The 13,440-nt window shown below is 62.4% G+C and overlaps 1 protein-coding gene across 1 annotated transcript in view; it reads left to right on the forward strand.

The window, feature by feature from the left end:
* Window positions 1-9,367, forward strand: part of LPCAT1 (lysophosphatidylcholine acyltransferase 1) — a 38,391-nt gene extending 29,024 nt beyond the window's left edge. Inside the window, exons 10-14 of the mRNA XM_052659186.1 lie at window positions 2,316-2,441; window positions 3,025-3,178; window positions 3,460-3,558; window positions 7,145-7,283; window positions 8,292-9,367. Coding sequence (XP_052515146.1) covers window positions 2,316-2,441; window positions 3,025-3,178; window positions 3,460-3,558; window positions 7,145-7,283; window positions 8,292-8,476 — 703 coding nt within the window. The 3' untranslated portion in view covers window positions 8,477-9,367. The remainder of the gene's footprint in view (window positions 1-2,315; window positions 2,442-3,024; window positions 3,179-3,459; window positions 3,559-7,144; window positions 7,284-8,291) is intronic.
* The last annotated feature ends 4,073 nt before the right edge of the window (window positions 9,368-13,440 follow it).

Below are 13,440 nucleotides of genomic sequence, written 5' to 3' on the forward strand. Positions count from 1 at the left end.
CAGGGTTGGGGGGGACACGCCCCCGCCCCGCCCCCGCCGCTGACTCTGGGACACAGCTGCCAGGCAGCAGGGGGCACTCGAGTCTCACCTCTTGGGAAGTCAGGGCGGCGAGGGACCCTGATCAACCCTAGACAGATATACTATCCACAGAGTCGAAGGCCTGACAGTTTGGGTGTGATTTTTTTGTTGCTGTTTAGTTTACCTTCAAGTAAAGTAACTATTAAAAGCCTTAAATATGTGCCCTAAGGAAACTTTCAGCTGTCACGCAGTCTGTATTGGCCCAGTGGGAAAGGACAGATACCCACGGGGTCCCCTCTTGCCTCACGGGTGCAGGAGGGTTCCAGAACCGTGAGGGTCCCACCCAGGGCCCCACAGGCCTTGCAGGCGGCCCGGGGACACTCTGGGCCTTCCCGCCCCACATGGCCAGACTGAGTGCTCTTAAGGGGAATGCAGAGTCATCGCCATGGCAACCAGGAACCGCAGCCTTGCGCTCGTACCTGCCCGGGACTGGGTCCGGGGCCCTCGGAGACCAAAGCCCAGAGAGGCCGAAGTGCCTCGGGTGCGACGGTCGCCTTGCTGCCCTCCGTGTCCTGGGACGTGGAGCCTTGGACCCGGAGGGCCGGCTGCCCCGCCAAGATGAGGGGAAGCCCACTCGGTCACGGAGACGGGCTTGGCAGGGTCGTTCTCGATCCCTGGTAAACTTCCTACCGTGAATACGCTTTCCATAAACATCAGGAGAAGGCTGTTTTTCGTGAAATCTGAGGCAGCCTGTGGGATGACCCGGTTCTGCCTCCCTCTGACCTCAGGGCAGCGCCAGCCTGGGGACCAGGGTGCCCTGCACCCTGAGGGCGGCCTCCTGTCCCTGAAGGTGCCTGATGTGGGCTCCATCCTTCGTGGGCAGGACTGCAGAGGTGCCAGGCTGGCCTGCAGCTGGACGGCCCCGGGCCCCACGTCTCTGAGTCTGCGGCCAGCTGTCCGGCCTCTGTGTCTCGTGCCAAGCGCGGCACTGTCATTGTGCAGCTGGGCAGCCCCGGGCCCGTCTCTGAGTCTGCAGCCATGTCCAGCCTCTGTGTCTCATGCCGAGCACGGGCCTTACTGTGATTGCACAGCTGGGCGGCCCCGGGCCCCACGTCTCTGAGTCCGCGGCCGTGTCCGGCCTCTGTGTCTCGTGCCGAGCGCGGCCTTCCTGTCCTTGCTGCTGTCTGTGTTTCGGCTGCACTGCTTGGCACACGGGCTGGTTCCCTGACTAGCAATCGACCCCAGGCCTCCACAGTGAAAGCGCCAAGTCCTAACCTCCAGGCTACCTGGGAGCTCCCTGAAATATGCTCTTTAAACATTACCGGTTCACACGCCTCGGCATCCAGAGCACTCAGCGCCCAGTGGCTCCTGGTAAAGGCTCCTACGGGCTCCACGGGCACCCTCAGCCCATCCTGCAGGCTTGGGGCAGCCCAGGGGGAGGGTCAGGGGCTCCCTCCTCCCTCCAGGCCCTGCTCAGGCCCCGCCAAGATGTGGCTTCTGGGGGGGAACTTACAGGAGGGACCTCAGTCCGCAGGGCTGGGGGCAGGCCTGCAGCTTCTCCCCGCATCGCGCGCAGGTGGGAACGGCCCGGGAAGCCCAGCCTGCCCCCCTCCGTTGGGTGGGAGGACTCACGGGGTGCTGCCTGTCCTACCGCCTAGGCTGGGAGCGGGGGGCCCCCAGAGTGGCCCGTCCCCTCACGCGTGTGTGTGCTCTCCTCCGGCTTTCACACCCTCTAATGCCACAGGGCCTGCCCCCCGAGTCCTCCTCGCGGCTGAGTACCGGCAGGAGACTCCCAGGGCTGTGCTGGTGAAGCTGCCTGTTTCTCCAGCACCCCCGCACCCCACGTCTCATCCAGAGGGTCGCTCCTGTTCTTGGGGAGATGGTTCTCTCCATGACTCTCCCCCCCGCCCTGAACGCAACGTGTATTCTTATCAACTTCTACTTTTAATGTGTAACTAAGCTTCACTGAGGCTGCAGAACGTGGAACCCTAAACAGAAGCGCCACTTACAGGGCAGACAGCCTGGGTCGTGCGGAGGGCAGTCTCTTGTTAAAAATCCACGTGTTCGGGGGACAGGCCGCTCCAGGGCGCTGCACCCAAGGGTCCCGGAGCAGGAAGTAGGACGTGTGAGTGGGCAGGCGTCACTGTCCCGTGGGTCTCCGCCGTCAGAGCTGAGCCTGGAGCGAGAGGGCCCGAGACTCGGGACCTCCGCATGACGCCGCTGTCTGGCTGCTCCCCTCCTGGGGTAGTCCCCCTGCGGCCCTGAGGGCGGCTGACCCAGCCTGTCCTCTCCCGCAGAGCCCTGGGCGTCGCCGTGACTGACTACACGTTCGAGGACTGCCAGCTGGCCCTGGCGGAAGGCCAGCTCCGTCTCCCCGCCGACACCTGTCTTCTGGAGTTTGCCAGGCTGCTCAGGGGCCTGGGGTGAGCTTCCCTCATCCTTTATGCACGAGCACTGAGTCGGGACGGCCATCTCGTGGGCACTTGGGACAAAGGAGTGAGACCTTCCAGCGGGCACAGGCTTCGTGTGGGCCTGACCCTGCCAGGCCCTGCGGGGTCCCTGCCCAGGCACTGATGACAGCCCGGAGGTCACAGGTGGAGGACAGTTGAGATAATTAACGGTGCTCTTTCTGAGGTTTTGGATTTTTTTCTTTTTTCAAACACCAGCATCATCCCACACAGAAGTGTCGTAAAACCTGAATGGCTGATGTCTCTTTATGGACGGCCTCCCCGCCCCCAGCCCCGCCCTGCATCCTGGGAGGGCCTGTCCCAGGGTGGGCCCTCACCCCGCGGGGTCCCAGTGCTTGCGGGGTCCCGCACCCCGCGGGGTCCCAGTGCTTGCAGGGGACACAGTCGGCCCTCCGGCTTCCAGAAGAGCCCCTCTCCCTGAGGACTGACTGATGCTCCGTCTAGGAATCATCTTCGTGGTTTGCTGGGTCTTAAGATATAGCAGCAAAGCTTCTGCGACTTTATTGAAAACAATCTTTCCCTCTTTTTTTTTCTTTAGACTAAAACCAGAAAGACTTGAACAGGATCTGGACAGGCATGCAGAAAGCGCCAGAATGACGCAGGGCAGGAGGGTGACGCTCCCTGAGTTCGCAGCGCAGCTGGGGGTCCCCAAGTCTGAGTCGCTGGAGGACCTGTTCTCCCTATTTGATGAGGTAGGGGGTGGGCTGGGGTGGGGACAGCTGTTTTTCCCTGGGGGCAATTTTGGAAGCAAAGGAGAGACCAGCCTTTGAGGCCCATCTTCCTAGCCGCTCTGTCTTTTGGAGTGTCTTCTCCTGCGCATCTCAAATGTAAATAGAAATTTGGCTTCTAAGTCAGCGTTTGCTGACAAGCTCGCCTGTAGTTGAGGGAACTGAAGCAGGTCGCTCAAAGACCCCTGACACCACGTGTGCCCTCGGGAGGTGGCAGGACCCTCGCTGAAGGCGTCTCTCCCCAGGGCGGCGGCGGGGAGGTGGACCTGCGTGAGTACGTGGTCGCCCTGTCTGTCGTCTGCCGGCCAGCCCGGACCCTGGACACCATCCAGCTGGCGTTCAAGGCAAGTGCGGCGCTTCTGCGACTTTAACGTGTGGGGTCGGGGAGACACGGGCTCGTCCGACCTGTGATACACTTTGTAGTCCCTTAGGAGGTTGGGGAATTTAGTCGTGACCCGGCTCTTTTCACATGAGCTTGTACCAGCCATTGCTTGCAGAAAGGCCCAGAAGTGCCTCTGCCTGGCTCCTCCTAGATGAGAGTCCCCGCTCCCCTTCCGGGGTCCTGCTGGTGCCGAGCAGGGCTGCTGGGCTGTCTCTCCCCACACGGCCTCCCAATCGGCTGCTGACTGGAAGGAAACAGGGTTTCGGGACTGGAAAGCCACCTGCCCCAGTGTGACTCCGAGCCAGGCTGCTGGCAAGGGGTGCGTGAGTCTGGGAGGCGGGGAGAGGGTCATGCTAGAGTCTGGGCCCACCCAGATCCACCCAGCGGTCCCGAAGGCTGATCTCATGGGGTCAGTCCCCCAGGATGGAGCGAGGCAGGCCTTGCCCGCCGAGAGGCAGGCTCCATCTCACAGGTGCAGCTCAGATGAGCAAGACTCACGGGCACCTGCCGTGTGTAGGTCAGGGGACCCCTGTCCCTCAGTGGTGGAGAATGCCGCCTCTGCCTTCCAGCCCCAGCAGACCTCCCCACGGCTGGGAGGGTCCCCCATGGCGCAGGGTGGCTTCTGCCAGTCACAGCAGAGGAGTTAACGGGCAGCATCAGTGCTTGGTGGACCCAGGCTCGGAAAGCCCACCCGCATCCTCCGTCCTCAGCAGGCACCTCTTGGGGCTCATCGCCCTGTGTCAGCCTCGCTCTGGCAGGTGGCCCGCAGCAGCTGCACGGACGTCACTGGGTGGAATCGGCCGTCACGATGGCGGCTGGTAGGGGGCAGGCGACCTGTTTTCAGTGCAGCCGCTGAGCACGACCGTGAATGCTAGGGTGCCCACCCAGGTCCAGGCGCACCGGCCGGGCTTGGGGGCAGGGCCACCTGTGTGGCTGCCCCGAGCGTCCTGGCGCTTCTCCACGACAGCTTCCCCTGCAGGGACCGCCCCTCCCGGGCCCCGGACAGTGGGCGGCCCCCATGTCCCATGTCCCCACAGGGCGCCCCCGAGTGCTGCCCGTCCGGACAGGCTGCCCCACCTGACGCTGAGGGCTCACAGTATCTCCCTCCATCCCCACCCGCAGCCCAGGATTGGGGCGCGTTTCAGTGGGTGTGGGCAGGCGGCCCCGAGATGTGGTGAGGGAGGTCTGCGTGGCCCTGAGATGTGGTGAGGGGGGTCTGCACGGCACCCTGCTCTGGGGGGTCTGCGCGGCCCCGAGATGTGGTGAGGGGGGTCTGCGAGGCGCCCTGCTCTGGGGGGTCTGCGCGGCGCCCTGCCCGGGGGTCTGCGCAGCCCTGAGATGTAGTGAGGGGGGTCTGCACGGCGCCCTGCCCAGGGGTCTGCGCGGCCCTGAGATGTGGTGAGGGGGGTCTGCACGGCGCCCTGCCCAGGGGTCTGCGCGGCCCTGAGATGTGGTGAGAGGGGTCTGCACGGCGCCCTGCTCTGGGGGGTCTGCGTGGCCCCGAGATGTGGTGAGGGGGGTCTGCGAGGCGCCCTGCTCTGGGGGGTCTGCGCGGCACCCTGCCCGGGGGTGCAGACGCGCCTGTGCCTTCCTCGTGTGCTGGCCGCAGTCCCTCCGGGCTGATGGTTGAGGTGCAGCATTCCCGCGCTGGCCGGGCCCCCCGAGCGGCACACGCACTGCTGGGTCCCTTGTCTCCACCTTCTCTACCTGCGGCCGTCAGTTCAGTTCTGTTGATCAGTCGTGTCCAACTCTTCGTGACCCCACAGACTGCAGCACGCCAGGCCTCCTTGTCCACCACCAGCTCCCAGAGTTCACTCAAACTCATGTCCATGGAGTCAGTGGTGCCATCCAGCCATCTCATCCTCTGTCCTCCCCTTCTCCTGCCCTCAATCTTTCCCAGCATCAGGGTCTCTTCAGATGAGTCAGCTCTTTGCATGAGGTGGCCAAAGTATTGGAGTTTCAGCTTCAACATCAGTCCTTCCAATGAACACCCAGGACTCATCTCCTTTAGGATGGACTGGTTGGATCTCCTTGCAGTCCAAGGGGCTCTCAGGAGTCTCTCCAACACCACAGTTCAGAAGCCTCAATTCTTCGGCGCTCAGCCTTCTTTATGGTCGTCATCACCGGATACAGTCCTGGTACAAACCCCGTCAGCTCAGGAAGGTGAAGGCGGGGAGCCCGGTGGCTCCTGGCCTTTCTCAGACAGACGGCAGGGTCGTCTCTGGATGTAGAGACAGGTCCCCTCACTTTTGGCATCACAGATTCAGGCTTCAGGCCCGCTCATCCCCGGAAAGCATCTCAGCGCTGGTGGGTGGGAGGCACCCACAGGCCGGGCTGGACTGTGGGGCTCTGGAGGCTGCGAGAGAGGTTTGTCTGCAGATAATCTGGTTCGACAAGCCTAAAGAGGAAGTGAGATAGGAGGGGACTCAGGAGCTGTCCGCCCCACAGCCCCAGGCCAGGGAGGGGGAGTGGGCTGGGCCCCAGGGGCGGTGGAGGCAGCCCCCAACACGGAAACCAGGCGGAGGCTGCTGGAAGCGCCTGGTGGCGGGTCTCCCACCTCCTGAAGGCTGTGTGTGTGGGTGGCCGGCTCGTCTCACTGACAGAACTCGGTGAGTCCGGGCAGGGCCTGAGCTCTGCCTGGCCCGGGGAGCAGGCGTCCGGCCCTGGGGAGCCTGCCTCCGGGCAGGAGGGCAGAGTGGACACTCCAGAGGCCCTGGGGTCTGGGAGCAGCTGGGCCTGGGGCCCCAGGCCACAGAGTGGGGAGCAGAGCCCGCAGGCGGCACGGGGGGGTGGCCCCCAGCTCTGCCACAGCCTTGGGGGGCCGGGGGCCTCCGCCAGAACTGGTTGAGAGGGGTGGCGTTGGGAAGGTCAGCCGCACAGGGACAGGGGCTGCGGGTGGGTCTCAGCCCGGTGGTGACCGAGGCTGTGGGTGCACCCACCCGCCGGTGTGGCCTCACTGTGGCTGCAAGACGCCCGCAGCGATGACCGTCAGGGAACCCTGAGAGGACAGGCCCGTCACTCACAGGTCCTGGAGGGCCCACGGTGCCCCCGCACAGCGAGGTCACAGGTCACGGGGAGAGAGGGGATCGGGCTCTGCCTTTGGGGGGTGAGGGGGCCTGGGGCTTCGGGGTTCACTCTTCAGCAGTGAATTCAGAGCAGAAGGGGGGAAGTTAGAGAAGGAGGGAAGAGGGGGTCACTGCGGTGGTCCACTGTGTGGGTCACTAGGGCTCCTTGGACGGGGACCTCAGGGGCTGGGGGCTGGCCTTGCTCCTCACCCTGCGGTTTTGCCAGTGACCACCGGTCACGGCCGTGGTGCATTGACCCAGGGGCATGTCTGAAGTGGGCGCCTCGTAGGCAACGCCCAAACGCCAGCCCATCGCATTGCAGCGTCCACGGCACCGTGTCTGGTGGATTTAAGACATAAGAGCGGGGAACTCAAGGCCCCAGGGCTGGGTCGTGGAGCTGAGCTCCTGCCCAGCCTGAGAGCGGAGCGGCCCCGGGCCATGTGGCAGGGGAGGCCGCTGGGTGACGCCCGCCCCTCCCCGCAGATGTTCGGGTCACAGGACGGCAGTGTCGAGGAGCACGCCCTGTCCAGCATCCTCAAGACGGCCTTGGGGGTGGCGGAGCTGACCGTGACCCACCTCTTCCGGGCCATAGACCAAGAGCGGAAGGGCAGGATCACGTTTGGTGAGTGGCCGGGAGCCGGGAGGACTCCCCGGCGCCCCCAGAACCTGGCAGGGCTGGGGCAGGGCTCCAGCCTCCTCTGTGCGGTGCTTCACTGCACGGTCCGTCTGGCAGGGAAGCAGACGCCTCGCAGGGGCTGCTGTCGGGCGGAGATCAGGGCCCCTGGGAACAGGAGGGGTTCCACCCTGACTCCTAGGGCACCTCCTCTCTGGGGGGCTTGGCCCTGGCACTTGTCGCCACGCATGGTGGGACGGCTGCGCGCCTCGGGCAGGAATCCACCCGGGCGAGGGCAGCAGGAGCCCCCGAGGGCAGCCGGCTCATCCTCTGACGAGCCGTAATCTCCCTGAGATAAGAGCAGAGTTTGCTCAGGAAAGGTCACCTTGTTTGGCTTTGTTTTAAAATCACATCCAAATGTCAGGAGGAGCCGCCGCGCCTCGCTTTGGGTGTGCACGCCTGCGGTAAAGGGGCCGCGGGGAGCCGAGGCTGCCGCTGCTCTGAGCCCCCAGACTGCAGACCCCGTGGAGGCTATTCCCGCCGCCCGAGGGAGCACGGGCGCTTCTCTGCAGCCGCCTGGAGCCTGCGGCGCCTCGACCTGGGGCTCAGAGCATCGCCGAGCCCCCAGGGCACCCCCAGCAAAGCCCCAGGGCGTCCCCCCCCCCCCCCGAAGCTGGGACCCAGAGTCACCGGGAGACAGGGCACAGGCCCCGCGAGGGCTCAGGGGGCCCCTGCACCGGGTGTCCCCGCGGCACAGTCGAGTCCATCTCAAGACGCTGAGCACCCGGGACACGCCGCGAACGTGACGCTTCAGTGCCCGGAAGGGCGAGGCCGAGGCAGCGTGGCGGTGCCCCGGACTCCGCAGGGACCAGGGCGCCGCAGAGAAGCGAGCGCGGGGCCTCCTGGGCGTGCACGTAGATCCCAAGATGCCCCCGGGTGTGAGGGGCGCCCGGAGAGACGCCAGACTGGAGGCCTTGGCCCCCCACGCTCCTAACCAAGGTGCCCGTGTCTCTCCAGCCGACTTCGAGAGGTTCGCGCAAGCGAACCCCGACTTCGCAGAGGAATACCTGTACCCCGAGCAGACGCGCCCCCGGAGCCGCGCCCGGACGCCCCCGGCTCCCACCCCCAACGGCTTCTGCGCCGACTTCAGCCCCGAAAGCTCGGCCACTGGGACGGAGCCTGTTCGCAAGAAGCTGGACTAGGGCGGAAGGGTCTGGGGAGGCCAGGCCTGTGCTCAGCCGCCAGCCCGTCTCACACTCCCGCGAGTGCTGCCCCTGCCCTGCCCTCGGCCGGGCCCGGGGTGGGCCGGGCCGGGCGGCCCTTGCACGCCGCCCGAAGGAAAGCCACAGCAGCTCGCGGGGCAGCTCCGGCCCCGCTTCTGAGCGGCGCGCGGGGGGCCCTCAGTTGCTTTGTCCTCACCTCGAGCCCCCCATCCTCTCCCTGGGCCCTCCGGTCCGGTCCGGTCCGGGCAGTGCGGACCAGCGGCCTCCACGGGCACGTGAAGGCGTGACTCCCGCCCGCGTGTGGACTCCAGCGCAGTCCCCGCCGCCCTCCGCGGAGCCCGCGGGCAGGGCCGCCGTCCCGTTTTTAAGCATTTCTATATTTGCAGGAGCTCGTGAGCCTTTTGTAAACTTCATTTAGATACTTCAGGAAACATTCAGCCTTTTTTTTTACGAGAAGAGAATCGTTTTTCTACTTCGTTTTCCTTTGAGGGTCAGAGGATATTTATTTATAGGCCCTTTTTTGATAGATCTGGGGCTCTCTGGGGCTTTGAGTTGACCTTCTCTCCAGCCCCTCCCATCTGGGCAGCCCCCCTGCCCTGCCCCAGCATTGGGGCGCCACAGGCACCCCATCCTGAGCCGCCTTCCTGCCGCCTCAGCCCTTCTCAGCCCCGCTGCTCTTACACCAGCCTGGGGTTTCTGTTTTGCGGTGACCAGATCCACTTCAGCGAGCGCAGGCTGGGACCAGAGCCCTGAGCGTGGGGAGGGGAATCCGGCCGCTGTGGAAACCGGCGGGGGCGCCTGTCTCCCCGGCTGGCACTCCAAGGGCACAGTCAGTCCCCAGGAGGCTTCGCCAGCCACTGACTCCCCCCAGCAGCCCCCCTTTCCCCCAGGTTTCCCAGGGTGTCAGGAGCCAGGGGAGCCTCAGGAAAGGGAGGTGTGGGGAGCAGGTGGTGGGGTTCAGGGAGACCTGGGGGCTGGGGTCCCTCTCTGTGCCCGGAGGTGGGGGGCAGCAGCTCTGGGCTCAGGGAGGGGCTCCAGGGGCCTCCTTCACGGTCACGAAATCACCTTGATTCATTTCCTCAGGACGTGATTAGAAACGTGTCCTCAAAGCACAATGACAACCACACAGTGTGTGTTCCTGGAGCAAAGCTTCTGGGTTTGTTTGGGACTTTTCTTTTTTTTTTTAATTTCTAAGGCGATTGGATTTTGTCTTGGGGCCATGGAAAGTGGCCACCAGGGCTGGAACTGCGGAACAAATATTTACTGACTTCCTGAGGCTCGGAGACCTGCGTGTGGACAGACAGAGGGACAGGCGTCAGGAAAGGAAACCCCCTTCACTTCCGTTCATTCCAGAGCCCCTCCCGCCCCTCGTGGGGCAGGGGCACCTGACATCATTCCAGGGCACTGGCCCGTAGGATACAGAACTTCTAGCACAGACTTGGCAGCAAACAGGACTGAGGTCATGACCATAGAGTGCATGAAGGCTCATCTTCACAAGACAAAGCCCCGCGCCCGGCCGTGAAGGAGGTGAACGAGCCGAGATGTTCTGAGCAGGGGCCTCGGCCCGCGTCTGTGGATGAAGGGGTTTTGAATGAAACGCTGCTGTGCGTTTTCAGGAAAAAATCTCTGATAAACAGACCTTGAATGGATGTTTGTTCCTCCTGATTCTCTTTTCTCTTTCGTAGTGACTTAGGGCCGTGGGTTCAGAGCTGTGAATGTACAGAGCTCAGGGGTGAATCCCCTTGCGTGGGACCAGGAGCTGCAAGGGGCCCACCGCCTGCAGGGGCCCCTCAGGGTGCTGGGGGTGGGGGGAGGGATCGGGCAGCTCCAAAACAACCAGAGGTTTTCAATAGAATGAATAAAACGTAGCGTCTTAAATGCTTGAGGATGTGTTTGTCACGTGTGTTTTTTATTGGAAAGGCAGCAGCAGGCTGACTCAGGCCAGCACAGCAGCACCGGCTGCCTCAGGTTTCTTGCTGCTTTTCTAGGAGGCTGGGAAAGCACAGTCATTGAAATCCCGTAGGAAACACTTTCTGGATAACAGGAGGGTCTGGGTGTTTCACACTCACATAGACAGCAGCTGACGTTTCCCAGAACTCAACCTCCCAGGCTGTCTGCAGACCTGCGCTGTCAGTTTCTGTCCTTTCTCTGTGAAACCTACACCTCTTTCTTCATACGCTGTTGAGTAGAGACCGGCAGGGATCTTGAATTCGGGCCCATTGACTCAGTAAAGGATTTAGAAATAGAAGGGAGAGCTGAGGTACTGCAGCCCCAAGAGCCGAACGTCGTGAGTCGTGAACACGGGGTGCTCCCGAGAGCAGCGGGAGGCCGGTGACCGCACTGTCCATCCCTGCGGCCGCAGTGTCCATCCTGACCTCCCCGTGAGGCAGTGATCACTCCCATGATGTCATGACCCCTCCCCCACGCGCTCGCTTCACTTCCGAGAAAGTGGGGTCCCACTGCCTCTGCTGAGTTCTGGTGCCAGTGGACAGCGGATGCTCGGTCACGTGGGAAACGAGATGGTGAAGTTCCCAGTTACCACCACTGCCATCCCTACTGTAAATCGAGAGGGGCTGTGTACACACGTGACGCACACACACTTGTACATGCACGCATGCGTGTATATACAGGCACATGTGGCGCACACTTGTACATGCATGCACGTGTGTACACAGGCATGTGTACACACATGTACGTGTGTGCACACATGTACAGAGGTGTGTGCACGCATACCCAGGTACATGCGTACACATACACACATGCACACATGTACGTGCATGTGCGTGCACATCACAGGTACATGCATACATGTACATATGCATATACGTGTATACACATGTGCAGGCAGGCACACGTACACACATGTACACAGGTGTGTGCACGCATACACAGGTACATGCATACACATGCACGTATGCACACGTACATATGCATACACATGTATACACATGCGCACACAGGCACACGTACACGCATGTGTGTGCACATGCACGTACACAGGTACATGTGTACACATACACGTAATGCACACATGCATGCACATCACAGGTACATGCATACACATAACATATGCACACGTACATATGCATACACGTGTACACACGTGCACACAGGCACACGTACACACATGTACATATCGTGCATGCACACAGCATGTACACACCGGTGTGTGCACCCATACAGATACACGTATGCATACACGTGCATACATGTGTACACACAGGCACATGTGCACATACATATACCTGTGCACTCAGGCATGTGCACATGCATACACACGTGTGCACACTTGTATACACATGCACACGCATGCATACATGTGTGTACCCACATGCACATGCATACATGTGTACACAACACACACACACACATGCCAGTCAGGAAGGTAGTCACTAGGGCATTGCAGTCCTGCCTCCCGGGGCTGGTGTGCGGCTGAGGCTGGTATTCTCTGCTTCCTTCCCCTCCTCCCCGCCCCGAGGCTGTGGTCCCCACATACCTTGACCAGTCGGGTCTTTCCCAAGAGAAAGGAGTCACATTTTCTTTCCAAAGCATCTGGAGCCTTTGTGGTCTTGCCTCCACTGGTCACAGGATCAGCTGGGAAGGAGCTGAGAAGCGCCCAGAGCGCCCCCTGCCCCGCCCCGCTGTCATCAGCATCTGTAATGGCGCCCCATCCTGCTGCCTCCCTGCAGGAGGACCCCTGACAGCTGCGACCACCTAAGCTTGCAGAGCAGTGGCTGCACCGTGTCCCTCAGTAGGAGCATCCCACCCTGGGGAGCTGAGCCCTGGAAGACGGACGAGCCCAGGGCGGCAGAGAAGCTTCAGGGCAACGACAGGTGACCCCACTCACTGTCCCCAGGCACCCCCCACCCCGTGCATCCCTGTGTCCCCATGCCCCCATAGCCCCTCTCCTGGGACCCACCAGGCAGATGCTCAGGGAAGAGAGAAGACGCTGATTCTTCTGCAGAAGTAAAACGCCAGCCCCACTCACATTTCCCAGCCACTGTGCATCACCTGGCCCCGAAGTCCCACAGGCCGGACACGTGTCCAGTGGACGGTGAGCCAGGACATCCCCAGACACAGAGCCACACAGTCCCTGGGGTCACCAGGCAAGAAGAGCTTTCCCTCGGCTCCTCCCACTGCCCCTCACCCCGTGTCACAGGTGTGGGCCCCGCCAAGACCAGCTCGACACACATCCGACGTGCCACGGGCACCCCGCTAGGACCGACCCCGGCACTGAGGTGGCAGACGCTGACCCTCCATCCGTCAGGCCAGTGCTCCTGGTGGGGACTTGCTCAGAGTGCCAGGCTTCCCTTGCAATGAACTAAACCCCTTCTCGACGTAACAGGAGGTGGGCAGTCAGCGGTGGTGAGCTCTGCCCTCGGTGGTGCTGGCGGAGACTTGGAGATGGGGAGAGGGACAGGGACAGCATTGCGACAGGATACGCCCTTCCCCTCCAGGACGGGAGGGGCCTGGGGCAGGCAGGGTCTGGCCAGAGCCACGCCAGCCTTGGATGCTCCTGGCTCGGCTCTGGGTGGGGGTGTGCGTCCCCTTAACCCTTCTGACCCTTGTCACCCTGTACTCGCTGGGCTGGCTGAAAGAGAAGCCACAGCCACCACCCAGGTCCCACCCCGGATGGAGTATCTGAGACGCTCGCTGCAGAGCAGACACTGTGAGCCCCTCATGTACCCATGTGTGCGTCTGACGCAGCACACACGGAGGAGGAGGCTGACCCAGAGCAACAGTAAGGGTCCCATCATGGAGACACCAGTCCCAGAGGGGAGCACAGGACAGAAAAGACACCAAAGAGACGTTAGCCAGACTTCTCCCAAATCTATCTGCTCAGATGGCCAAGAAGCTCCATTAGCCACAAACAGAAGAAATATAACAAAAATACCACAAGGCTCATCACAAAAGGTTCTGGAAGCCGGTGGTAAAGAGAAACT

The sequence above is a fragment of the Budorcas taxicolor genome, chromosome 20 (genome assembly GCF_023091745.1).
Source record: "Budorcas taxicolor isolate Tak-1 chromosome 20, Takin1.1, whole genome shotgun sequence".
Lineage (NCBI taxonomy): Eukaryota > Metazoa > Chordata > Mammalia > Artiodactyla > Bovidae > Budorcas > Budorcas taxicolor.